The 26349-nt window shown below is 39.1% G+C and overlaps 5 protein-coding genes across 6 annotated transcripts; 1 reads left to right on the top strand and 4 right to left on the bottom strand.

Annotated features, from left to right (window-relative positions):
- Positions 1–1792: 1792 nt before the first annotated feature.
- LOC103324479 (uncharacterized) lies at positions 1793–4941 on the bottom strand. The gene is made up of 6 exons (XM_089049157.1): positions 4167–4941; positions 3871–4020; positions 3656–3763; positions 3488–3532; positions 2796–3352; positions 1793–2585 (listed from the first exon to the last, which is right to left on the bottom strand). The coding sequence occupies exons 1-6, from the start codon at positions 4807–4809 to the stop codon at positions 1950–1952; spliced, it is 2139 nt and encodes a 712-aa protein (XP_088905283.1). The 5' UTR covers positions 4810–4941; the 3' UTR covers positions 1793–1949.
- Positions 4942–7912: 2971 nt separating this feature from the next.
- On the bottom strand, positions 7913–11001 carry LOC103324481 (uncharacterized). The gene is made up of 6 exons (XM_089047885.1): positions 10313–11001; positions 10039–10188; positions 9824–9931; positions 9664–9708; positions 8972–9528; positions 7913–8760 (listed from the first exon to the last, which is right to left on the bottom strand). Exons 1-6 carry the CDS (start codon positions 10935–10937, stop codon positions 8125–8127), a joined length of 2121 nt encoding a protein of 706 aa, XP_088904011.1. The 5' UTR covers positions 10938–11001; the 3' UTR covers positions 7913–8124.
- A 508-nt stretch (positions 11002–11509) lies between these two features.
- LOC103324446 (uncharacterized) lies at positions 11510–15474 on the bottom strand. 2 transcript variants are annotated; one of them, XM_089047884.1, is made up of 8 exons: positions 14680–15474; positions 14416–14565; positions 14200–14307; positions 14031–14075; positions 13354–13910; positions 12495–13131; positions 11825–11876; positions 11510–11693 (listed from the first exon to the last, which is right to left on the bottom strand). In XM_089047884.1, exons 1-8 carry the CDS (start codon positions 15320–15322, stop codon positions 11534–11536), a joined length of 2352 nt encoding a protein of 783 aa, XP_088904010.1. In that variant the 5' UTR covers positions 15323–15474; the 3' UTR covers positions 11510–11533. The 2 variants fall into 2 exon arrangements, with proteins under 2 accessions (XP_088904010.1, XP_088904009.1); XM_089047883.1 differs by lacking the exons at positions 11510–11693; positions 11825–11876 and having other exon boundaries at positions 12309–13131.
- A 408-nt stretch (positions 15475–15882) lies between these two features.
- Positions 15883–17523, bottom strand: LOC103324447 (plastid-lipid-associated protein, chloroplastic-like). The gene is made up of 3 exons (XM_008226502.2): positions 16929–17523; positions 16640–16832; positions 15883–16396 (listed from the first exon to the last, which is right to left on the bottom strand). The coding sequence occupies exons 1-3, from the start codon at positions 17393–17395 to the stop codon at positions 16082–16084; spliced, it is 975 nt and encodes a 324-aa protein (XP_008224724.1). The 5' UTR covers positions 17396–17523; the 3' UTR covers positions 15883–16081.
- A 3647-nt stretch (positions 17524–21170) lies between these two features.
- Positions 21171–22277, top strand: LOC103324448 (uncharacterized). Its single transcript, XM_008226503.2, has one exon. The coding sequence runs from the start codon at positions 21309–21311 to the stop codon at positions 22050–22052; it is 744 nt and encodes a 247-aa protein (XP_008224725.2). The 5' UTR covers positions 21171–21308; the 3' UTR covers positions 22053–22277.
- Positions 22278–26349: the final 4072 nt, after the last annotated feature.

Below are 26349 nucleotides of genomic sequence, written 5' to 3'. Positions count from 1 at the left end.
CTTACCAACATCCATCGCAACTCAGGCTTGCAATTGCATGGCTGGACCAATTAATTTCTGAGCATTGCTATAGAGTAATCGCTCCTATTCTATCCGCAGCTTTGTGCAATATGGTGTTGCCATCACCGTCAATCCTCGCATTCAACCTTGACGGTGCTTAATGGCCAGATGCAAAATGTTCTGTTGATCAACGCTACCGTGCTCAGCTGCCTGAGGATGCTGCCCAGGTATCTCTTTAACAATAGGCACAAATCCTGTGATAGTAGCTATAAGCAATGGGGTATAGGTATAAACTTTCTGCTTCTTAGATTTGGTTGGTCTTGCAGAACCCTTTCCTTTTTTATATCCTCCATGTTCCACTGGCACCACAGTCGTCTCGTCTTTTGCTTGTTTAGTATTCTGGCACGAATAACCTTTCTCGGCGAGCAAAGGGATGAGTTTCTCTAGAGAATTATTAAGTTTCTCAACTTAATTATAGTAAAACTCATGGACATGTGCCAACATTTGAGAAAGGTGATGAGGGGAGCGAAAATGCTTCCCCCTAAGAGAGGGGAAAATAAACTATGTTGTATACCTATCTTACAATTATTCAAGTATTCAAATTTGACGGTAACAACATAACTACGCTATCTCCCCTATCTATCTCACGCTATGCTCAAGAAATGCAAGCATAAATTTAGACGTGTTTGTCCTTGGGAACCTGGCCCACTTGCCAATTGTGGATAAATGATTAGTGTTGCACAAATTTTCCTTCAAAAAGCTCCAACTTAATTCACGTCCAAGAGCGAAGGCCTCCAATTCCAGGCAGCAATAGAGAAAGAAGCTGGTCCATCTTCAACAGAGACATGCAGGGTTCTGTGTTGCAGTTGCAGCCTCCAATTTTAAAAATATTTTTTTTTGGTCTTGTTTAATTATGTTAAGCATACAAATGAAATGAGGTCTTCGGTTCTCCTGTTCACGGTAGCTTGCTCAAGTGGTTAATAACATTTAATCGCACTTGAGGTCTCCGGTTCTCTTGTTCCCAAGAAATTAAAGGCACATAAGCAAGTCCTATATGCTAAATAAACATTAGACACCTTAAGCAGATACAAATGTGTATATATTGTGGGAGCAAATGTTTTCGTCTCCAATCACGGCACACCACATGGAAAAGAAGATTATCTCTTAAATTAATTAATTGAACCAATTTAGTTGGCCAATTAATTAATAGGATAATATCTGAATTAAATATGATATTATCTTTATTTAATAAGATAATATCATTAATTCAGATATTATCCTAATAAAGAGAAGATAATATCATTAATTAAGATATTATCTTCATAAAAAGAGAGAATCATTAATTCAGATATTATCAAGTCCGACTCAATCCCTACGAATTTGGGTAAAGAATAAATTAATCCGAATAAGAGTTTATTCTCTACGAAATCATAGCCCCGATACTCCTATAAATAGATGATTTCATTCATCATTCAAAGTAAATCTAAACCTACTCCTAAACTCTAGAAAAATACCCAAAGTTCTCTCTCCCTCTCCACTCTCCATATTTTCTTCACACGGCTCCGGCCACCCGGTTCACACTATACATACAACTCCGTACCCATTTTTTTCCTACAAACACTATACATACATCCGGACCCTTTGCTTAGCTAGTGTGGTCTATTTACTTCAATCTTTTTTACAGAAATTGAGGAAGAGAGAGAAGGAAGATCGAAGGTTGAAAGGATCTAGAAGCGAATATTCTCCCACGAGATTATTTGTACAAATATATATAACCCAAATCACAAAGCAAATCAAACAGAAGCATGATACTGAATCTTTATTAGCATACATTTAATGATGACAAGCCTCTTCAATATTCTTCTTATTGTCCATATTAAATGGGAATGAAGATTGAAGACACATTAAAATTGTACAAATCATATACTGCTTTATGCTAGCTTTGTGATTCAGTTTGCCTTGCTCTTACCACATATTGATCTCCTCTTCGAAAAGCCGAGAAAGGGAATGAAGAAGGGGAGGAAAATCTTGGTAACTTTCTGATACATAGGAAATTGCAGCAAGCCAAATAGAGGGACCGGAAAAAACGCAATACAGTAAAGCAGAGACTTAGTCCATTTCTTCTCGATATGAATCACAAGCAAAATGGTAGCAGCAAAGGCGAGCATGGTGGTTGCCATGGACAAGAAGAGCAAGGTGAATCCGATCATGAGCTTGCGGGGAAGATCGTGATAGAAAAACGGGTACTCAAGGGGAGAGGAGAGGATGGAGAGGAAAAAGGCTACCGAAGACAATGAGCAGGCAATGGCCACGACGTCCATGCAGGTGAAGAGCCAGAAGAGAGGAGAATCATGGAAAACAGGAAGGCCATTTGGTTCGTTACCCCCAGGCATGGCGTAGGCGGCTGCAAAGACAACGGTGGCCACCAGCACCGCCACAGTTGAGCACGACTGTGCTGTGTCTTTTATCCATTCTTGTGCTGACTTCAGAAGCTCATTATGCTCATCATTGAACAGCTCCTCCGCTGTCTGATCCTTGTTGTTGTGGTGCATGATGTAATGAGGTGGTAATATGTTCTTCACACCCTGGAGACAAGAACACACACATTTATCAAGTTGATCAACGGACTAGCGAGTTGTGAGTATGTGAAGAATGTTCTGCATTGGAAAGTTAAGAAACCTCGCAACGGCCAATTGGTTAGCATGAACATTTTGTTTTATCTATTGTCAGTCTGTCCTTCTCGTTCAGAGAAGAAATGTATAATAAAGTAAATGCGAATATAAAAGGAATCTCACCATCATCCAAAGCAACTCTGCTTGCAATTGCATGGCTGGGCCAATTAATTTCTCAGAAATTGCTACAGAGTAGTAGCTCCTATCTGCAGCTTGGTGCAATATAGTGTTGCCATCACTGTCAATCATCTCATTCAACCTTGAGATGGTTATTGGCTTCCTTTTTAGAAGCTCAAGGATCTCTCTTTGACGGTGCTTAATGGCCAGATGCAAAATGTTCTGTTCACTATCGCTAACGTGCTCAGCTGCTTGAGGATGCTGCCTAAGTATCTCTGCAACAATAGGCACAATTCCAGTGATAGTTGCTATAAGCAATGGGTTATACTTATACATGCTCTGCTTCTTAGAATTGGTTGGTTCTGTGGAATCCTTTCCTTTTTGGTCTCCTCCATCATTATCACCTTTACAAAGATTTTCCACTGACCCCAGAGAAATCGTCTTGCCTTTTGCTTCTTTAGAATTCTGCCATGAATTGTCTTTCTTGACGAGCAAAGGGATGAGGATTTTAAGAGCATGTTTAATTCTCTTATCCTTCCAGATCTTTTCGATTATGTCCATTTCTATCCATCATGGCCAAGCTTATACACGATTAGTTCATGTATAAGAGAATCAAATGAAAGAGAAATGAATTAAGCGCTATAATTAAGCAAGCATGCATGCATCATAAAGTATAGAAAAGCCAGAAACTAAGCAACCTTTAGCAAGGAAGTCCCACAGGGAAGTGTACACCTTCAGAATACCTGCAATGTTATGCATGCAACTTCATCAGGATCCTAGCTATATTAAACTTGTATGTATAAATATAAATATTAGTTCAAAAAATCTGGTTAACAATTAAATAGATCACAAATTATTTTGATTACCTTCAGGCTTCTTCCAAGAGATGGCTTGGTGGGGTTGGTTGCTGCCCAAGCTGCTCTCCACATCATCCTTGGGATTTGCTATGACCTCCAGGTCTCGAGCAGGAAGGCCTGCAGCAGCATGTGTAACAAGAATTAATATGCATGTCAATGTCATAAAACTTGAGCATCTGTTAACTGATGTGCTGTAATTAAACTGCAAGGCTTAACCATCATACAATAATATATGAGCATCTTCCATCTACTTTGTTGAAATTGCGGTGTGAAGGCAGTTGGCATTTGGGCTAGCAACTGAAGGCTTGTCAATCCTTTACCTTCCCTCTTAGTTGCAAGAAATGGGTACTTGCTCTGCAACCAAAGAGCAGTCCCTGCATATTGGATGCCAAAAGAACAGTTGTATAAATTAATGTGCACTGCATACATTGTACACACACACACACACACACACACACACACACATATATATATATATATAGAGAGAGAGAGAGAGAGAGAGAGAGAGAGAGAGAGAGACTAAATTGTTGGCCAATGACTGCGATATGAAGAATGGACATTCTATCATTTCGGTGGAAGTGCCTCCGAAGATTCTCCGGATTCTCCTCCTCCAGTTTGTCAGCAAAAAACTGGACCAGGTCAGGGTGACCAAGAGCAGCAGCCCTGTACAATGGCGATTCTCCTAACTCATTCCGAATATCTAGCAGAGGCAGTGTAGAATTCTCCTCGTTACTAGTTTTTCCTGCAGGTTTGTTGAAGTTGCTCACTAAGAAAGTTGCTGCCTCCAGATTGCCGGACATCGCCACCTCGTGAAGAACGTTGTTGCCGAGTTTATTTGGAACCCTCACGGCCTTGCATCTTTCATCATAGCTTGGTGGCAGTAAATTAATCAAGAATTCAAGGACTTGTTTACCCTGTGATTTGCTCCTGCAGCAGGAAGCTACAATGTGCAATGCAGTGTCTTCGTCCACTGTCATTGGACAATTCAGTTTTTGCGGATTGTCCACGTAGTATCTCTTCATGCCTTCCCAGTCATTCTCCATGGCTAGATCATAAGGAAGTTTCAGTACTTCAATTTCACTTGCACTCTCGCCCACCCCCTCTTCTTTAAGAACATCTTCCGTTCTCCAGTAAGCCACACCTGCGTGCTCTAAGTCCTCCATCCCTACTTGCTCCTGCTCTGTGTGGTGGTTTTTGCTTCGTTTTATACCTAGGCTAGCTGCTCCTTTTGTATAAGAAATTCTTATGTGCAACTGTTAAGCTTTGATACTTTGCTTAATAAATTCCTGTGATAGTTCCTTTGATCAATGGGGTATAGTTATAAAGATGCTGCTTCTTGGTTGTTTGATACTGCAGAACCATTTCCTTTTTCATCTCCTTCATTATTAGTATCATTTTCCACTACTGCCCCCAGATCAAGGTCTCGTCTTTCGCTTTTTTAGAATTCTGCCATGAATGCTCTTTCTTGACGAACAAAAGGACGATTCCTTTAGAGAATTTTTATTTTTCTTGTCCTTCCAGATGTTATCTATTATGCCAATTTCTATCCATCGCGATGATCACCATCAAGATTATACACGATAAGTTAATGCACAAGAGAATCAAATGAAAGAGAAATTAATTGAAGGAATATAATTAAGCATGTAGCATACATAGAAACACATGCATCTTGGGTGTGTTTATAAATGGGTTTTGAGTGTGTGTAATGATGGGTTTTATTTTGTAAGCATGTGTTGCGCGGGATGTGCGTGGACACAGCCGTTATTATTAATTCCTGGCTTTCATTTCACAGGAGGAGGAGAAATCGGAGGAGCCATAGAGGATCAGACACCGTTAGGTGATTGAAGTGTAGGAATATTATTGTCTGTAAACTTTGACAGATAAAAAATAATAGAATTGCATTCGCACAAGGCAAGTGATGAGAGAAAAGTGAGAAAGGACTCAATCAATCAGACAAAAGGAAATTGCTCTTTCTATTACTAATGGTGTGGAATTAATTCTCAGAGAGTGTAATCCTATTACAAGATCTTTTTTACGGGGAGTAGAAAGCTGCATTTTACATTTACAACTTAAATCCACTGTTGCCATGGTTGTTGAGGTTGTTCTTTAGAATCGTTGTTACAGTATTCAAATTTAATTACTGCATTATCAACAACAAAATCTTAGCTATCCCCTGTTTCATGATCCATCTCACGCTATGCAAATGCAATCCCTCTGCCCAAGAAACAGAGCATAAATTTAGACAAAACTTTTATTTCAATGAAACAGAGGATGGAGGCATGTTTATTTGTCCTTGAGAACCTGGCCCAAGTAAGAACTCCTGTTTTCTCAAATTGAAAAAAATTCCATGAGTGTGTGTGTATGAACAATGTTATATGGAAGTGTTTCATCAAGTTTGCTCTGATTTATTCTTATGTAAATTCCATTAATTGATGAACATAGTGCCAATTATTTGAGCATACAAATGAATTTGAGAATTATGGGATGATATTCAAGAATTTAGGGTTATTTACTCAAATGGTCCCAGTGGCGGTTCGGATTTGAAAGTCGACCGGACAAAACTTATATAATAAACTCGACGATACGAGTGAATTTCATTAATAAACGTAAAAAGATACATATAGTAAGGGGGGGACGTAATGAGCCTTACCCTCAAATGCATCTATATCTACAAATATAAAAACTAAAATAAAAACCAAAAGTAAAATTAAAAGAAAAAAATAGAAAAAAATATATTCCAAATTAAAAAAAAAAGATAAAACAGGGGACTACATTAATTTAAAAAAGCTGGGTTTATATCGAGAGAAATGGGAAGGAAGAAAATTGGCAGAGCTAGGTTTATTTATTTATTTTAAGTAAATGAGTTGTGACCTCATTTCTCCCCTTGTTTCCTTTTATAGACGTCTATTATGACACCTATTTTTGGTTTTCCACCTCGAGCTCCACAGCCCCATCAATCATGTTCAATAATTTCTGAAACAACTGTCTTTGTGCGAGACAAAAATAATAATAATCATAAGTAGTGTAGGAAATATTTTTTTAACAAAAAGAGAAAGAGGGAGAGAAGAGAGAAGGAGAAGAATGGAAAGAGAGAGAGAGAGAGAGAGAGAGAGAGAGAGAGAAAAGGAAAAGAATTATAAAAAAAGAGAGGAGAGTGTATGTAATATTTTTTTAACAAAAATTTGGGCTCGGGATCCCTAGATTAATAGTACCACGCGTGGTGTAATGCAGACCTCTCACTTGCACACGCCTATTCTACACTTGGATAATCACATTTATTAATCTTGTTAAAATTAGAGTTCAGTTACATTTAAGCATTAGAATTAGGTCACTTGAATGATATCCTAGTGATAAAGAAGTGATACAGTGGTGATACAAAATGTTGATTGTGTTTATCTTTGGTTTTTGTTTTGTTTCATTTCGTTTACTTTTCTTTACTCATTTCTAGTATCCGATTTGTATTTTACCTTTGTGTTGTGTTAAATAAATGTTGTTTACGTACTCAAACTAGACCTTTGTATATGCCTCCAATTCCTCGTGGGAATGATCCCGTATTTACAAATCTATACTCTAATAGATTTGTACACATATAGGTATTTTTAATTGGATGATTAGCACATTAATTTGTGCCAATTATTAATACAACACTATGTGGTACCTCTTGTACACGTGCAATAAAGGCGAGGAATTAAACTCTATTTGTCCACTCATATTATTATAATATAAGTTGATATTTATTAATACTATTCCCAAATGGTTGTTGAGGTGTTCTTACAATTGTTACAGTATTAAAATTTGGCAGTAACAACATAACTACTGCTATCCCCTTTCATCCATCTCACGCTATGCTCAAGAAATGCATGCATAAATTTAGACATGTTTGTCCTTGGGAACCTGGCCCACTTGCCAATTGTGGATAAATGATTAGTGTTGCACAAATTTTCCTTCAAAAAGCTCCAACTTAATTCACGTCCAAAGCGAAGGCCACCAATTCCAGGCAGCAATAGAGAAAGAAGCTGGTCCATCTTCAACCGAGACATGCAGTGTTCTGTGTTGCAGTTGCAGCCTTCAATTTTAAAAATATTTTTTTTGGTGTTCTTTAATTATGTTAAGCATACAAATGAAATGAGGTTCATGAAATAATTTTGTTTGTTTATGATAGCTTGCTCAAGTGGTTAATAACAATTAATAGCACTTGAGGTCTTCGGTTCTTCTGTTTCGAAGAAATTAAAGGCACAGAAGCAAGTCTTATATGCTAAATAAACATTAGACACCTTAACCAGCAGATACAAATGTGTATATATAAACCCAAATCACAAAGCAAATCAAACAGAAGCATGATACTGAATCTTTATTAGCATACAATTAATGACAAGCCTCTTCAATATTCTTCTTATTGTCCATATTAATTGGGAATGAAGATTGAAGACACATTAAAATTGTACAAATCATATACTGCTTCATGCTAGCTTTGTGATTCAGTTCGCCTTTCTCTTACCACATATTGATCTCCTCTTCGAACAGCCGAGAAAGGGGATGAAGAAGGGGCGGAAAATCTTGTTAATTTTCTGATACATAGGAAATTGCAGCAAGCCAAATAGAGGGACGGGAAAAAACGCAATAGAGTAAAGCAGGGACTTAGTCCATTTCTTCTCGATACGAATCACAAGCAAAATGGTAGCAGCAAAGGCGAGCATGGTGGTTGCCATGGACAAGAAGAGCAAGGTGAACCCGATCATGAGCTTGCGGGGAAGACCGTGACAGAAAAACGGGTACTCAAGGGGAGAGGAGAGGATGGAGAGGAAAAAGGCTACCGAAGACAATGAGCAGGCGATGGCCACGACGTCCATGCAGGTGAAGAGCCAGAAGAGAGGAGAATCATGGAAAACAGGAAGGCCATTTGGTTCGTTACCCCCAGGCATGGCATAGGCGGCTGCAAAGACAACGGTGGCCACCAGCACCGCAACAGTTGAGCACGACTGTGCTGTGTCTTTTATCCATTCTTGTGCTGACTTCAGAAGCTCATTATGCTCATCATTGAACAGCTCCTCCGCTGTCTGATCCTTGTTGTTGTGGTGCATGATGTAATGAGGTGGTAATATGTTCTTCACACCCTGGACAGAAGAACACACACATTTATCAAGTTGACCGACGGACTAGCAAGTTGTGAGAATGTGAAGAATGTTCTGCATTAGAAAGTTAAGAAACCTCGCAACAGCCAATTGGTTAGCATGAACATTTTGTTTTATCTATTGTCCAGTCTGTCCTTCTCGTTCAGAGAAGAAATGTATAATAAAGTAAATGCGAATATAAAAGGGATCTCACCATAATCCAACGCAATTCTGCTTGCAATTGCATGGCTGGGCCAATTAATTTCTCAGAAATTGCTACAGAGTAGTAGCTCCTATCTGCAGCTTGGTGCAATATGGTGTTGCCATCACTGTCAATCATCTCATTCAACCTTGAGATGGTTATTGGCTTCCTTTTTAGAAGCTCAAGGATCTCTCTTTGACGGTGCTTAATGGCCAGATGCAAAATGTTCTGTTCACTATCGCTAACGTGCTCAGCTGCTTGAGGATGCTGCCTAAGTATCTCTGCAACAATAGGCACAATTCCGGTGATGGTTGCTATAAGCAATGGGTTATACTTATAAATGCTTTGCTTCTTAGAATTGGTTGGTTCTGCGGAATCCTTTCCTTCTTGATCTCCTCCATCTTTATCACCCTTACAAAGATTTTCCACTGACCCCAGAGAAATCGTCTTGCCTTTTGCTTCTTTAGAATTCTGCCATGAATTCTCTTTCTCGACGAGCAAAGGGATGAGGTTTTTCAGAGCATGTTTAATTCTCTTATCCTTCCAGATCTTTTCGATTATGTCCATTTCTATCCATCATGGCCAAGCTTATACACGATTAGTTATTGTATAAGAGAATCAAATGAAAGAGAAATGAATTAAGCGCTATAATTAAGCAAGCATGCATGCATCATAAAGTATAGAAAAGCCAGAAACTAAGCAACCTTTAGCAAGGAAGTCCCACAGGGAAGTGTACACCTTCAGAATACCTGCAATGTTATGCATGCAACTTCATCAGGATCCTAGCTATATTAAACTTGTATATAAATATTAGTTCAAAAAATCTGGTTAACAATTAAATAGATCACAAATTATTTTGATTACCTTCAGGCTTCTTCCAAGAGATGGCTTGGTGGGGTTGGTTGCTGCCCAAGCTGCTCTCCACATCATCCTTGGGATTTGCTGTGACCTCCAGGTCTCGACCAGGAAGGCCTGCAGCAGCATGTATAACAAGAATTAATATGCATGTCAATGTCATAAAACTTGAGCATCTGTTAACTGACGTGCTGTAATTAAACTGCAAGGCTTAACCATCATACAATAATATATGAGCATCTTCCATCTACTTTGTTGAAATTGTGGTGTGAAGGCAGTTGGCATTTGGGCTAGCAATTGAAGGCTTGTCAATCCTTTACCTTCCCTCTTAGTTGCAAGAAATGGGTACTTGCTCTGCAACCAAAGAGCAGTCCCTGCATATTGGATGCCAAAAGAACAGTTATATAAATTAATGTGCACTGCCTATATTACACACACACACACATATATATATATATACATAGAGAGAGAGAGAGAGAGAGAGAGAGAGAGAGAGACTAAATTGTTGGCCAATGACTGCGATATGAAGAATGGACATTCTATCATTTCGGTGGAAGTGCCTCCAAAGATTCTCCCGATTCTGCTCCTCCAGTTTGTCAGCAAAAAACTGGACCAGGTCAGGGTGACCAAGAGCAGCAGCCCTGTACAATGGCGATTCTCCTAACTCGTTCCGAATATCTAGCAGAGGCAGTGTAGAATTCTCCTCATTACTAATTTTTCCTGCAGGTTTGTTGAAGTTGCTCACTAAGAATTTTGCTGCCTCCAAATTGCCGGACATTGCCACCTCGTGAAGAACGTTGTTGCCGAGTTTATTTGGAACCCTCACGGCCTTGCATCTTTCATCATAGCTTTGTGGCAGTAAATTAATCAAGAACTCAAGGACTTGTTTGCCCTGTGATTTGCTGCAGCAGGAAGCTACAATGTGCAATGCAGTGTCTTCGTCCACTGTTATTGGACAATTCAGTTTTTGCCTATTGGCCGCGTAGTATCTCTTCATGCCTTCCCAGTCATTCACCATGGCTAGATCATAAGGACCCTTCAGTACTTCAATTTCACTTGCACTCTCTACCTCTTCTTTAAGAACATCTTCTGTTTTCCAGTACGCTATCTCTTTGCTCTCCATCTCTACTTGCTCTTGCTCTGTGTGTGGTAGTTTTTGCTTCGTTTTATACCTAGCCTAGCTGCTCCTTCATGTACACGAAATTCTTATGTGCTACTGTTAAATTTGATATATAATACTTTGCTTGATAAATTAACTAAGTTGAAAAATATAAAGCATAAACGAATATTGAAGGTTACTAGCTGTTTACAGGATCCGTACAGTACAGGGATCTGCCTTTTTTTGATACAATACTTTGCTTGATAAATTAGCAAAGTTGGAAAATATAAAGCATAAAACGAATATCTAAAGTTACTATTTGTACATGCTCTTTCCGAAAGTTAAAAAAAAATGAGAAAAAAAGAAAGGTTACTATCACTATGCTTGATCCGTACAAGTATCTGCCTTTGCTTAGTTAATTAGCTTAAGATTGTTGATTCTGCGTGCATCACATGATTTAAGTTAAGAAATGTTCTGTCGCCAAAGAATGTATACTATACGTACAATCCAGTGATTGAAGTATTCATATAATTCATTATAGAAAATTGCATCCCCCTATCCTTGAAGAAGTACATAACACACAATAAAAACTTACTCTGTGTGTGAGTTTGATCAGGGAGTCAAGACGGAGCTACCTTCCTTGATGAGCACGAACACACTGCCATTGTCTCCCTTGAAATCCGAAGCTCGGGATCAAGGTATGCGGTTAGCAACCATGACTCAGCTTTGCTGTTTGAGACGGAAAAACTTAAACGGGGGTTGTCTCCCTTGATTTGGTTTCTGCAGAAAGTAACCGGACTTATATTTTTATTTATTTTTACAAGCCATATTAGTAGAGGAAGAATCAAACCTAAAATCTTATTTATGCAAACACTAATGGAAGCAAAGAAAAGGGAATGAATTGACCAAACCTGGACGCGCTTGGGGCTTCGAACTTCAAATGGGGTGTATATTTATTTGTCCCTGAGAACCTGGCCCAAGTGAGAACTCAAGTTTTCTCCAACTGAAAACATTCCATGCCAGTGTATGAAAATGGTATATATACGGAGGAGTTTCATCAAGTTTATTATGATTTATTCTTATGTAAATTCCATTAATTGATGAAACAGTGCCAATTATTTGAGCATACAAATGAAAGGAGGATTATGGGATGATACTGAAAAATTTGCCATTGTAGTTGTCCTTATGTAACTTCATTCATGAGCCGATTTTCATGGTAATATGTGTTTATGGGTGACGCAAGTGGTTAATAACATTTAACAGCGTTTAATCTTTTCCCAAGCAGGAAAAAGCACCAAATTTAAAGACACAGAAGCAAGTCTTATATGCAAAATAAACATTAGACACCTTAACCAGAGCAGATACAAATTTGTATATAATAAACCCAAATCATAATTGAAAATCAAACAAAAGCATGATACTGAATCTTTATTAGCATACAATTAATGACAAGGCCCTTCAATATTCTTCTTATTGTCCATATTAATTGCGAATGAAGATTGAAGACGCACTAATATTGTACAAATCATCAAATAGTACTGCTTCACTCTAGTTTTGTGATTCAGTTCGCCTTGCTCTTACCACATATTGATCTCCTCTTGGAAAAGCCAAGAAAGGGAACGAAGAAGGGGCGGAAAATCTTGGTAATTTTATGATATATTTCTTTGAAAGACTGGTACATAGGAAATTGCAGCAAGCCAAATAGAGGGACAGGAAAAAAGGCAATAGTGTAAAGCAGAGACTTAGTCCATTTCTTCTCGATACGAATCACAAGCAAAATGGTAGCAGCAAAGGCGAGCATGGTGGTTGCCATTGACAAGAAGAGCAAGGTGAACCCGATCATGAGCTTGCGGGGAAGAACGTGACAGAAAAACGGATACTCAAGGGGAGAGGACAGGATAGAGAGGAAAAAGGCTACCGAAGACAATGAGCAGGCGATGGCCACGACATCCATGCAGGTGAAGAGCCAGAAGAGAGGAGAATCATGGAAAACGGGAAGGCCATTTGGATCGTTACCCCCAGGCATGGTGTAGGCGGCTGCAAAGACCACGGTGCACACCAACACCGCCACAGTTGAGCACGACTCAGCTGTGTCTTTTATCCATTCTTGTGCTGACTTCAGAAGCTCATTATGCTCATCATTGAACAGCTCCTCCGCTGTCTGATCCTTGTTGTTGTGGTGCATGATGTAATGAGGTGGTACTATGTTTTTCACACCCTGGACAAAGAACACACACAGCTATCAAGTTGACCGACGGACTAGTAAGTTGTGAGAATGTGAAGAATGTTCCACATTGGAAAGTTAAGAAACCTCACAATGGCCAATTAGTTAGCTTAGCATGAAAATTTTGCTATTGACATGTTATCTATTGTCAGTCTTTCTTCTTGTTCAGAGAAGAAATGTATAATTAAGTAAATGTGAATATAAAAGGGATCTCACCATCATCCAACGCAACTCTGTTTGCAATTGCATGGCTGGACCAATTAAATTCTGAGAAATTGCTACAGAGTAGTAGCTCCTATCTGCAGCTTGGTGCAATATGGTGTTGCCGTCACTGTCAATCATCTCATTCAACCTTGAGATGGTTGTTGGCTTCCTTTTTAGAAGCTCAAGGATCTCTTTTTGACGGTGCTTAATGGCCAGATGCAAAATGTTCTGTTCACTATCGCTAACGTGCTCAGCTGCTTGAGGATGCTGCCTAAGCATCTCTGCAACAATAGGCACAATTCCAGTGATAGTTGCTATAAGCAATGGGTTATACTTATAAATGCTTTGCTTCTTAGAATTGGTTGGTTCTGCGGAATCCTTTCCATTTTTATCTCTTCCATCATTATCACCCTTACAAAGATTTTCCACTGACCCCAGAGAAATCGTCTTGCCTTTTGCTTCTTTAGAATTCTGCCACGAATTCTCTTTCTCGACGAGCAAAGGGATGAGTTTTTTAAGAGCATGTTTAATTCTCTTGTCCTTCCAGATCTTTTCGATTATGTCCATTTCTATCCATCATGGTCAAGCTTATACACGATTAGTTATTGTATAAGAGAATAATGAAAGATAAATGAAATAAGCAAGCATGCATGCATCGTATGGTATATAAAAGCCAGAAACTAAGCAACCTTTAGCAAGGAAGTCCCACAGGGAAGTGTACATCTTCAGAATACCTGCAATGTTATGCATGCATCTTCATCAGGATCCTAGCTATATTAAACTTGTATGTATAATATATAAATATTAGTTCAAAAAATCTGGTTAACAATTACTTAGATCACAAATTATTTTGATTACCTTCAGGCTTCTTCCAAGAGATGGCTTGGGGGGGTTGGTTGCTGCCCAAGCTGCTCTCCACATCATCCTTGGGATTTGCTGTGACCTCCAGGTCTCGACCAGGAAGGCCTGCAGCAAGCATGTATAACAAGAATTAATATGCATGTCAATGTCATAAAACTTAAGCATCTGTTAACTGATGTGCTGTAATTAAACTGCAAGGCTTAACCATCATACAATAATATATGAGCATCTTCCATCTACTTTGTTGAAATTGTGGTGTGAAGGCAGTTGGCATTTGGGCTAGCAATTGAAGGCTTGTCAATCCTTTACCTTCCCTCTTAGTTGCAAGAAATGGGTACTTGCTCTGCAACCAAAGAGCAGTCCCTGCATATTGGATGCCAAAAGAACAGTTGTATAAATTAATGTGCACTGCATACATTATACATATATATATATATATATATAGAGAGAGAGAGAGAGAGAGAGAGAGAGAGAGACTAAATTGTTGGCCAATGACTGCAATATGAAGAATGGACATTCTATCATTTCGGTGGAAGTGCCTCCGAAGATTCTCCGGATTCTCCTCCAGTTCGTCAGCAAAAAACTGGACCATGTCAGGGTGACCAAGAGCAGCAGCCCTGTACAATGGTGATTCTCCTAATTCGTTCCGAATATCTAGCAGAGGCAGTGTAGAATTCTCCTCGTTACTAGTTTTTCCCACGGGTTTGTTGAAGTTTTTCACTAAGAAAGTTGCTGCCTCCAAATTGCCGGACATCGCCACCTCGTGAAGAACGTTGTTGCCGAGTTTATTTGGAACCCTCACGGCCTTGCATCTTTCATAATAGCTTGGTGGCAATAAATTAATCAAGAATTCAAGGACTTGTTTGCCCTGTGATTTTCTCCTGCAGCAGGAAGCTACGATGTGCAATGCAGTGTCTTCGTCCACTGTCATTGGAGAATTCAGTTTTTGCGGATTGTCCACGTAGTATCTCTTCATCCCTTCCCAGTCATTCTCCATGGCTAGATCGTAAGGAAGTTTCATTTCTTCAATTTTACTTGCACTCTCTCCCTTGTCTTTAAGAAGAACCTCGTCCGTTTTCCAGTACGCCATCTCTTCGTGCTCTATCTCTGAGTCGTCCATCTCTACTTGTTCCTGCTCTGTGTGGTGGTTTTTGCTTCGTGTTAAACTTTGATATAAAATACTTTGCTTAATAAATTAACCAAGTTGAAAAATATAAGCATAAACGAATATTGAAGGTTACTAGCTGTATACAGGATCCGTACAGTACAGGGATCTGCCTTTGCTTAGTTCATTTGTTTAAGACTGTAGACTTTGATCTACAATACTTTGCTTAATAAATTAGCAAAGTTGGAAAATATAAAGCATAAAACGAATATCTAAAGTTACTATTTGTATATGCTCTTTCCGAGAGAGAGAGAGAGAGAGAGAGAGAGAGAAGAAAAAAGAAAGGTTACTTAGCTGAAGATTGTTGTTTCTGCCTGCACCACATGATTCCTAAGGGCTAATGAAATTAAGAAAGCCGCATCTAACTTGTGGGTTTACAAATTAAATGGGGTTGCCATGGCTGTTGATGTTGTTCCTTCTTACTATTGTTACGTTATTCAAATCCCTTGTTTTATCCGTATCTGGCTGTGCAATCCCTCTGCTCAAGAAATGCATAAATTTAGACCAAACTTCAATTTTTCACTGAAACAGGGGAGCCATGTTTGTTTATCCTTGACAACTCAAGTTTAATGCACAACATTTTTCCTCAAGATATGTTCTGTCACCAAAGAGTGTATACTATACGTACAACCCAGTGATTAAATTATTCATATCATTCATTGTAGAAAATTACATCCCCCTATCCTTGAACAAGTACATTGTGTGTGAGTTTGATCAGGGGGTCAAGAGGGAGCTGCCTTCCTTGATCAGCACGAACACGCTGCCGTTGTCTCCCCTTGAAATCCGAAGCTCAGGATCAAGGTATGTGGTTAGCAACCATGATTCAGCTTTGCTGTTTGAGATGGAAAACTTAAACGGGGGTTGGCTGGATATGGTCTTTGCAACAGATGAAGCAGTGTCTTGAACAGAGGTGAGCAAACTTTTGAAGACTGTGAGGTCAAGTTTTTGTCCTAGAAACTCAACATTTTCTGGTATCACTAGTGAGTCTGTCAGCTGGGGAGTCCCAATTACGCCTTCTTCAAACTTAATCTGAATCAACAAATTAACGGGGAAACAAAAAAACAAAAACAAAAACTCATTTAAATTCAGTTTCCAATGTGCCAAAGAACCCTAAATCATATTTGTTTTTTGAATGAGCTAGCTTTCCAGAGTGACATAAACACTAGGACACACAATTAATTAATCTGATTTGGTTTTGTGTAGAAAGTAACTCCAATCATATTTATGCAAACACTAACGGAAGCAAAGAAAAGGGAAATGAATTGACCATACCTGGACGCGCTTTGGGCTTCGAACTTCAAATGTGGCGTTAGTGGTAATAGAAGTGGTAGCTAATGGCCCAGCAAACTGAACAGAATTTTGTACGGTGAAATTCTGAGAGTCAATCGTCTGCGAAACCTCCTCCACCTTCACCAATGGAGTTCCTCTGGACAACAATGGAAACAGACCTGCAAACGAAGTGTACCTGCAAAACAATTGTCTTCAACACTCAGTCTGCGAATTAAAAGTCAAATTAGGGTTTTAGGTGAAAGGGGATGAATGGATGGGACTAATTACGTACGCTAGAATCCATTTGCCATTGAGCAGAGGCAAGGCCTCGGTCGGAGCCGGGGTCGGGTTTTGGGCCTCCAACTGAGTAATAAGCTCCACAATCTCGGCCCGGGTCTCGCTGGTGGCGCTCAGTCCACGATCAGTTCCGTAAAACGAGTCTACCAGAGCCTTCTTCAGCCTACTGGTTTCGGCTGGCTCGGGCTCAGCCGGCTTGTCATCCTCAGCCACAGCCACAGCCGACTCGGTCTCCTTCTCGGGGCCCCATTCGTCCTCGTCCACCACCCGGAGCCGGGTAGCAGGTCGGGTCCCGACGAACTCATGGGTGGAGAATTTCAATTGGTTGTTGAATTTGGCGGCGAGCACGATAGAGTTTGGCGCGAACAAGAGGGAGAAGGGCTTGGAGGCGAGACGGTGGTGCGCTGGGTTTAGCGATAGCATCTTGCAGGGGAATTGGTTTAGCTGCGAAGCGAAGGCCATTTTCGTCTTTTTCTTTTCTTGAATTACAGAGAGAGAGAGAGTAAAGAAAGTGGTTCTGGCTTTTCTGGGTTGAGCAAATTTAAGCAGCAGCGAAAGGGCTCGAAATTGGGAGGGAGTTGCAGGCTTTCTGGTAGTTTTGGTACTGTTGCCTTGTCATGCCTGGCAAATGGTGTTTAAAAGGACACTTATGTCCCTAATTAGTTTGTTCTTATGTGCTTTGGTGGTGAGGGTAAAATGGGACTCGCGGTCTCTAAATCATGTGGGAGAAGTAGACACGGATGCTGTCCACAGCTATAAATTTTATGACACGTCGATTGCGCGTAATGAAAAGACAAATCACATGAGGAGAAGATAGGGGAAGAGGTGGAGCCGGAGAGGAGGAGGACCCTTATATGATTTTGGCAAAAGGCTATTTTATTGGCTTCCCGACTCTATTATCCTGTTTGGTCACTTTCATCTACAAGTACGTGCGAAATGAATGAGTGAGTGATTTGGCTCAAATATTTTCATGCTTATTAATTGTTGTTCTTGGCTCAAATATTTTCATGCTTATTAATTGTTGTTCTTGTTTGTTAGGAGATAAAGGTTTTTCTCACGCACACTAATGTCATGACGATTTGAACATGATACCATCAGTTTACGCTTTTTCATCTAAGCAAAAAACTATTCACGTGAATAGTGTCAAAGTGCAGAAGTTTAGTATGTATAATTGAAAAGGGCATGATGATGAAACTGTTTGTTTTTTTCTTCATTCTTTTATACTTTAAACTACTTAATTTGTTAATTTGCACTTTTTAGATTTATCAAAATTTGTAATCTACAATTAGCACACATATATTACCATAAATTATAAATTAATATTGTAACAAAAGTAGTTCTAAATATTGTTATATTAATATAACAATGTGTTTTGAAATAACAAATATTTCAAACATAAATATTTTATGGCTAATTAGATTTTTCGTAGCGATGCTAAATGCATTCTTGGTTTTGCCTTGACTAATTCTATGTAAAAAGATAATTTGAAATGCAAAAATCATATATATAATTATGAAAAGCAATTAAAATGGATGGCATAAAAATTTTTCTTTTTTCCATACTCGTTGCTCAAGATTTTGAAGTGAAAGTGAAAAATATTGGAAGGAGATGAGCCTTTTATGAAGATTCTGTGGGTAGAAAGTGAAGAAAATCAGATTATAGATATATTATAGAAAAATAATGGATGTCATAATTTTTGTCTCAGTATTTAAACATTTAAATGTTCAGAATTCTTTTGTCTAGAATCTTCTTTTACCTAACATTTTCTAATAACTATTGTGTGTTTGACAATATAAGCAGAAAAATTAAAATGGTACGTTTTCTTTCATCCTAACCCAGACTATACGTATACATATATAGATGGCTTGTACGTATAACCATTTGTCTTCTAACTAAAAGAGAACTAAAACTAAATTTGAGCTTGAAGACAACAAGGTGAGGACATTGCAACACGGACCTGACTTGGGGACTTGGGAATCATCCATAGAACTTACAAAGCCCCAAGAACACAAATCCCCCAATTTCATAGAAACCAAACTACGTAATGGGAGATGAACTCACTGATAAGTAGCTGATTGTTGTCGGCAATTAAGGTCCTTGATTGAGATGGAGTTTTGAGATGCCAGTGAGAAGAGCAGTCTGTGACAGAGAGTGTGAAGTCTGAGATCTAAGTGGGTCAAATGTTGTCACTTAGATTCTTTCATTAATGAGAAAACCGGCTACACCACATACCTGACTTTGATCGATTTCGCTTTTTTTCATTGCACCTATATCTTGTTGATTATTATACCTTTCAATTCATAAACTTTTATGAAACATAAATAACATTATTTTGTTATACCCAACTAATCCCAAACTACCATATTAAAAAATTATCACGCATGACAAAACTTTTCATGCAAAGTGTTTCTGGCCTCTTTTACATTGTGCCGTTGGGCGTGTTTTAGATTTGCAACTATTGCTCAACAGCTCAAGCGTTTAAATTGAAATTTGGGTTGGGTTGGGCCTTGCAAGTGGGGTTTGGGGCTTGGGGAAAAGGGTGAAGGAGGAAGCTTCAAGCTTGGGCTGTAATTGTGAAGGAAATAAGTAAAAGAAATTTGCAGGTCCAGTCCAGGTTTGAGTTAGGGTTGTGTCTAATATCAAAAGACGTCGTCATTGCTTGAGCTCCATGTATGCAATGGTACCAATGGCAACTATAAAAATAATTTTGTGTAGAATTGTTTACGCGATATTGAGGACTTAGCCAATCATTGATGACTTATATGGAGATGAATATTTGCAATTATATGCTTGCCTGCCGCTGCCAGCCGAGCCGAATATTGACCATAAACCCGTTAGAATAAGAAACCTGTAAAATGGGTATAAACTATTATTAAATTAGATGATAACCCACGAGAGGGACCACTCTAGGTTGCGAATTCACGTTATTAAATTATTAATCACAATACATAATTAGGTTAGGCTTTAGGCTTTTCAATGATTTTCTTCCTTTTGAAGCAGTTGATTGATTGATCCAGCATCACTCACTCTATTCGCTAATCAGATATGCTTTGTTTGCTAAGTTGCTCGCTCTCTCACTCGGAAATGGCATATATTCCTCTTTCTCTTTTTTGCGCAATCAATGCCATGCCCTTTTATTTGTGGAGGGACAAACTTTTTTCAGTTACATCATGGCGCATACCCAATAATGATTGAACTCGCACCAACCTCGCATAAAGTCGCCTACCAATTTTACAAATAAATGAGCTCGGGGTTGACCTCATTTTTTGCCCTTGTGATTATCTCTGTGTTCATTTTCTACATCGACGTCGTGCTAGAAAAATGTCGGTGATGAGCGAGAGCTAGTAATGTTAGAAATTCAGCTCCCCATTTTCCTATCTTTAACATGCATTCTGAGCGAGAGCCGAATATAGGAATGATCCAAGGGCCATAAATAGAGGATATGCATTAGGCAAAAGAAAAGTAACGGAAGAATAAATCTGGTATATATAAAAAAAAACATTTTAAGCACCTAAGGATTTTCTGTCTAAAAAAACAAAAGCACTAGGGATTTTCATACCAATTGAACCATTGGCATTGAAGTTATAGTTTTGGAGCATTCGATTGTTTGGGATTGCTTTTACACAAGATTAACAAATCTATATAAGAGCACATCCATGAAAATAAAATATAATTGTCGTATATTAAATAAACAAACAAAACTCAAGCGTTGGAGGGTAGTGCCACTTGGCAGAGCATCGATCGATGCGCCGGCTTCCAGGGCTTTTGACTTTATTCTAGCCGGCGACCAGCCAGCCAGCGTACAAAGAACACCAGCCCAAGCTACCTGAAATCAAATACAAAACCAACCAATTTCTCTGTTCAAAATAAAATTTTGATTTTTATAATTGAATTCCCACCAATACACCCAACACAAAAAAACTAGTTCTTGAGTTGCTCCCAGCCCAAGAGAGAACACAGAAACCCTGTAAAGTAGTTCCTTTTGTTTGCTTTCCTTCTTCTTCTATTTTGTCTCTTTTCCCTTTTTTCAACTCCAAAATCCTCTTTTTCAACGAAAGAGTTGGGCATCAGCTCACAATTCACAAACCCAGAGCGTCCTCCAAAACCCAATCATCCGATCTTGCTTTTTTGTTAATGATATTGGCCCAGATTTTTGCTTATGACGTTTGGTCACTGTCGGCTTCTCCTATTTGATCAGCGAGATTGGTGCTGGGCTAACTACTTTTCTCCTTCTTGAAGATACTCACGGGTTTTCCATGGACAGAGCCCTCTCTTTAATCCAGACCTGTACGTCTTTTTCATCTCATCCTTACAACAATTCTCTTTCTCTGCTGTTTCTCTGTTTTCTTCTTTTGGGTTTGGTGGGTGTTGAAGAATGAGTCAACTCAGTGTGATATTGCAGGAAACGGTGCGTCGAGAGAGGGAAGCAAGAACTGTTCTTGAAATTCTGAGGGAACAAATGGACGATACGGATGGAGCGAGAGGCGGGAGGAGGACCTTCAAGCAACGGCTCAGATTGAATGGGTTTGGCTGCTGTGGGGCCGCCTGGGTTTTTGGACGAACGGCGGCGATAAGCGTAAGAGATGGCGATGAGGACGACCAAGAACCACAAAACCATCATCTACCACTACCACCACAACAACGAGTTGTAAGTGTGGTGGGCCAGGCTCAACCGGTCAACAATTGGGATCCGGATTGCATGGGTCCGATTTCGACCGGGTCGGGCATGAACTTGGCTGCCGCCTTAGCAGCCGAGCGTCAGTTTCGGGCACCGCAAGAATCGGACGGAGGAGGGTCGGTGGTGGGGCCCGCGGGTGTCGGAAGTGCAGTAGCAACGGCACCTGGCACGCCAACGAGAGTGTCGTTGATGAGATTGCTGGAGGAAACGGAAGTGGACGGCTGTGATGCGTTCGGTGGTGCGACGGCAGAGAGCGACAAAGCAGAGGGAGGGCTGGGCAATGATACGGTGTGCTGCGTGTGCATGAGCAGGAAGAAAGGTGCAGCTTTCATCCCATGTGGGCACACCTTTTGCAGAGTGTGTTCGAGGGAGGTGTGGTTGAATCGAGGGTCTTGTCCCCTCTGCAACCGTTCGATCCTCGAGATCCTCGATATATTCTAAGATGGTTTGATGATCAACAATACTAAAAGAGGAACTACATTGATGCGATTGGGAGATGCCTCGACATTCGTGTGATTGTTCAAGTCTTGATGGCGGAGTTTTCAATCGCAGACAAATTCAATTGAATTGTTCAAATGTAATTGTTTTTACTCTATTTTTTTCTTCGTTATGCAACCTGCAAAAGTACAATGAAGCTGCAACGATTTTGTGATTGTTTTTTTCAAAGTAATGTTTGGTTTCTTAGCAAATGTTGTTAGAATATCCATGCAGCATGCCAAGAATTTGGTGCTTGGGTTGGGCCTCATAGTACGTATCAAGTCATTTATACGTCCTGTGCAATCTTCAGGAACATATGCATGACAAAATCAAAGTGCTTTTGAGGTTGGGTTGGATCAAACCTACCATCAACTTAATTTTGTGCGCTTTTAACAAATATATGGGCTGATGACAATCAGCTATAAGCACAGCACTCTTCAGCATTGGACTCACTTGAGAGCAGGCTATGTTACTTATTGATGAAGTTGGTGACCCAAAATTAAAATGAAGTTGGGCCTAGTCCTGAACTAGCAAACCTAAGGCTCTTTTTCTTTTTTGGAAACAAGCTATACTTGAGTGATAGAGATTCGAATATAAGACCTTCGGTGCACGGCTATCTGCTCTTAATCATTTGAAATACAATCCTCTTGCAGACATTGGCAGATCCACAGAGGCGCAAAGAGGTGCAACTACACCTCCCCTCGCCAAAAGCTTCCTTTGGGATGCCAGAATTTGCCCCTTTGCTAAGTGAGACCCTGAATATTTACCTTAGATTGTTGGGCTCGATCTCACGAACATGTAGGAGAAAACGGTTCATCAATCGGAGCTCCACAACCAAAGTTATGAATTTTCGAAGTTTTTATAGAATATGTGGAGTTAAGTTGCAGAGCCACAGTTCGAGCAAGAAGAAGACTCCACGTCTGCGCTTCTCATTTTGATTTTTTTTTAAATGGTCCAATAGCAAGCTGAAATATGTCTATTTATAATTGGTCTAACTTAAAAAATTCATTAAAAACTCATATGTGTTTCGAAAAATTCACCAAAAATTACCCCGAACTTTTAATCACGTGTACTTTTATCTCGTGACCTCTAAATCACATGTGTTTTTGGTTAGATTAATTGGCATTGATTTTGGTTAGATTAATTGGTATTGACTTTTATTAAATTAATTATGTAATTGACATGGATTTTGTTCATATTTGATATGAATTTTGGTAAACTAATTGTGTGACAAGGATTTTGTTCATATTAATTGATATTCCATATAGACTATAATCAATTAGTTATATATGTAAAACTCTTATTGTTTTAATTATGAATGACATTAGTTTTGTTCAAATTCTAAGGGCATTTGGTTGTCTAAATTGTTTTTTGAATTTTTAGCCTTTTTTTTTACACACTATACGAATGTTAGTACTTGAACTCAGGACCTTGCTTGAGTCCTTTGCGAATTTTTAGACCTTCAAATATTGTACTTCCCCTAAAAAATTCCTAAATCCGCCAATGCTTACAGATTTTTTTTTTTTTTTTTACGTACTCATCAAAGTAAGATGCCTTTTTATATCGTCATTGTTAATTTGTTGGTGCATTAATTCCTTGTTTATTGACTTATATATATATATTCTCATATTCTGCTTGCTTTTGTGTGTGTTGGAGAGATGAGAGAGCTTTCATGTGCAGTGATTGAAAGTGGGAGAATCGTGTAAAAGCATAAGAATGAGCTAGTCGTGCATTAGGAAATAAAAAACAACTTAATTATGATAAACGAGGGTGTGCAATATATATACATATAGGAATAGGATTGATGAAAGTGAGAGCATCATATTCATTTCATGCATAAATAAGTAGTGATCTGATTTGAAGTGCAGGATATGAATCTCTCTGACCTGACGAGGTGATGAGAGTTGGTGTCGTTTGAAATGCATGAACATGTTTTATTTTTACGCGCAGTGCACATCCACTCCACATGTCTTTTTATTTATTTATAAAAGTGCAGAATATGTGTTTCAAGGAAGAGTTTCTTTCAGGTCCAATCCAAGACACAATTCCATTAAATTTGCATAAAAATTCCGTCCACTTTTGAGAAAAAGCTTCTTCTTCAATTGGTTCCAATTATGTGGCATATTTTTCCTTCTTCAATTTAGCAGTGTGACAAAAATGTACTGCCCCCTTTCACTTCATTGACGTTGATCAACTCTGAGCTTTTTCAGCTTTGGCATGATGGAGACGCTTTGGCATCTATACCTGCTAAAATGTATAGGGTTTTTGACTCAAATAGTCACGAACTTATTCACGATTTGTCTTTTTGTCAATTAACTAAATTATTGATTCCAATGGTCTCTCGCTTGCCTTTTCATTTTTATTATAATATAAATAATATTGACTATTTACCTTCTAGTCTTGCCCATGTAGAGTTAAAGATTGCCTGCTTCTTTCATATTTTAAGGTTTCATCGCTTCATTTTATATCCATGGACGCTCCTGGTTCCCACTACACTAAAGATTCTTATGAATATATAATTTATTCTTCAATCCAGTGACAGACTCACAAAACAGGTCACATGTTACAAGAAGGGAAGTTGCAGATGATGTAGAGCCTATTAAATATCAAAAGCAAATTCACAAGCTTCGATATCATGAAATCTAGTCGCCCCCATACACATGCATGCTGGATCTGGATGGACCCCCCTCTATGACTTATCCAATTCATCTCTCTCATCTCAACTCAATCACATGACCGAAAGAAAGAGCTATATAGCTACTACCAAACTGGTCAATTGCACGATCAAGGAAGAAAAACATCCCACTGAGGGTCCACTTTAGATCATTCATTCGTATTTATATGATTGATTGATATATAGAGCAGATACCTCACATCAGAGATCAAAGACTAACAATCATAAGTTTTGGACCGTTGATTGACATTTGATTCAACACGCGGGGTCCATATAAACAAATATATACACAGGATCCAAAATAATAACATGTTGCCACCATGCTTGACCTGAGAGAGAATTTGTTGAGTGCAGGGCTAGGCTAAGGCTATAGAGGGGGAGGGGGGAAAGGTTAATTTCATTCGCCATTTGGGCAGCTTCTCTCTCCTTTCATTTCATGGAAAGAATAAATCTACTTTTAGTGGCCTTCTCTCGATCAGGATTAGTGGTTAAAATAGGTTAGTAGTCTGGCTAATCAACACTAATTACAAATTATATTCGAATCTACACAACCCAATTACGTAATCAATTAAAGAGTTGATGGGAGATCATGGTACGTAATCTCGTTCAATCTTAGGTTTAGAACAACCAGCCACTGCCACTGCCATTGCCGGGGATATGATGTTCGCATAATAAATGTCAATTCTTGTTTTATTTAAGGCACTTGCTGAGTGCAAAAGACCATAGTCATTTTCCATCTGAAAGGTAAGGAATCCTATTCGTCTAATCGAGCCGATCCAATTATTCTAATCAAGTAATTATTCTCAAAACTATAGTGCTTCTTCTTGGCAATGCCATCTTTTATAAGTTATATTCTGTTCTCTTTGGCCTTAAAGTACTACACTACTGTAAGAGATTTCACTTTCAAATGGATGAAATCTAAGCTATTGGTGAAGGAAGTTGAGGTTCCACCTCAAAACCAATTGGCAATGAGGGGAGTAGCCAAACTCCTTATAAACCCAGGCTAGTCCCTTAACATTTCAATGTGGGACAAATACTCTCAACACGCCCCCACACGTGTGGCGAACTTTCAAGCCTAACACGTTCACAACACATATTGGGTGACGTGGGAGCACATGTGGCCGTTGGGCCCAACACGTGAAGCCTTGCTCTGATACCATGAAGGAAGTTGAGGTTCCACCTCAAAACTAATTTGCAATGAGGGGAGTAACCCAACTCCTTATAAACCCAGGCTATGTCCCTTAACATTTTAATATGGGACAAACACTCTCAACAATTGGGCCAATAACTCTCTCTCTCTGTGGCAGAGTAGCCATGGCTGCTGTTGGCTCAGAAAAAAAGAAAAAAAAAGTTGTAGCTAGGGTAGGGCAGTAGTAGTATGCATATAGCGCCAAACTGGGGAGGCTTTGGCAGATATAGATATAATATATAAGTCCTGGAAAAAAGAGATTAATTGTTCTTTATTTACCCCATATCATATGTCAATAATATTATGTAATGTGATTGTCTGGTACGGCGGTTCTCCGACCAACTCAACTTCATTTTTCTCAATGATTTCTTGTAATGAAAATGAACCAGCAGTAACTG

This window comes from Prunus mume, linkage group LG3, assembly GCF_029339155.1.
Source record: "Prunus mume cultivar Tortuosa linkage group LG3, ASM2933915v1, whole genome shotgun sequence".
Classification (NCBI taxonomy): domain Eukaryota; kingdom Viridiplantae; phylum Streptophyta; class Magnoliopsida; order Rosales; family Rosaceae; genus Prunus; species Prunus mume.
This window is presented reverse-complemented; position numbering and strand designations above follow the sequence as displayed.

Bases quoted from the DNA above. Each gene is read 5' to 3' on its own strand.
- LOC103324479 (XM_089049157.1), bottom strand. From the start codon at position 4,809: ATGGAGGACTTAGAGCACGCAGGTGTGGCTTACTGGAGAACGGAAGAT. The intron at 3,533-3,655 runs GTAATCAAAATA...ATAACATTGCAG, and splicing joins CTCTTGGAAGAAGCCTGAAG to GTATTCTGAAGGTGTACACT. The intron at 2,586-2,795 runs GTGAGATTCCTT...TCTTGTCTCCAG, and splicing joins CAGAGTTGCTTTGGATGATG to GGTGTGAAGAACATATTACC.
- LOC103324481 (XM_089047885.1), bottom strand. From the start codon at position 10,937: ATGGAGAGCAAAGAGATAGCGTACTGGAAAACAGAAGATGTTCTTAAA. The intron at 9,932-10,038 runs GTATGATGGTTA...ATGCTGCTGCAG, and splicing joins GAAGATGCTCATATATTATT to GCCTTCCTGGTCGAGACCTG. The intron at 9,529-9,663 runs GTTGCTTAGTTT...CATGATGGATAG, and splicing joins GTGGGACTTCCTTGCTAAAG to AAATGGACATAATCGAAAAG.
- LOC103324446 (XM_089047884.1), bottom strand. From the start codon at position 15,322: ATGGACGACTCAGAGATAGAGCACGAAGAGATGGCGTACTGGAAAACG. The intron at 14,308-14,415 runs GTATGATGGTTA...TGCTTGCTGCAG, and splicing joins GAAGATGCTCATATATTATT to GCCTTCCTGGTCGAGACCTG. The intron at 13,132-13,353 runs GTGAGATCCCTT...TTCTTTGTCCAG, and splicing joins CAGAGTTGCGTTGGATGATG to GGTGTGAAAAACATAGTACC.
- LOC103324447 (XM_008226502.2), bottom strand. From the start codon at position 17,395: ATGGCCTTCGCTTCGCAGCTAAACCAATTCCCCTGCAAGATGCTATCG. The intron at 16,833-16,928 runs GTACGTAATTAG...ATTGTTTTGCAG, and splicing joins AATGGCAAATGGATTCTAGC to GTACACTTCGTTTGCAGGTC. The intron at 16,397-16,639 runs GTATGGTCAATT...TTGTTGATTCAG, and splicing joins GAAGCCCAAAGCGCGTCCAG to ATTAAGTTTGAAGAAGGCGT.
- LOC103324448 (XM_008226503.2), top strand. From the start codon at position 21,309: ATGAGTCAACTCAGTGTGATATTGCAGGAAACGGTGCGTCGAGAGAGG.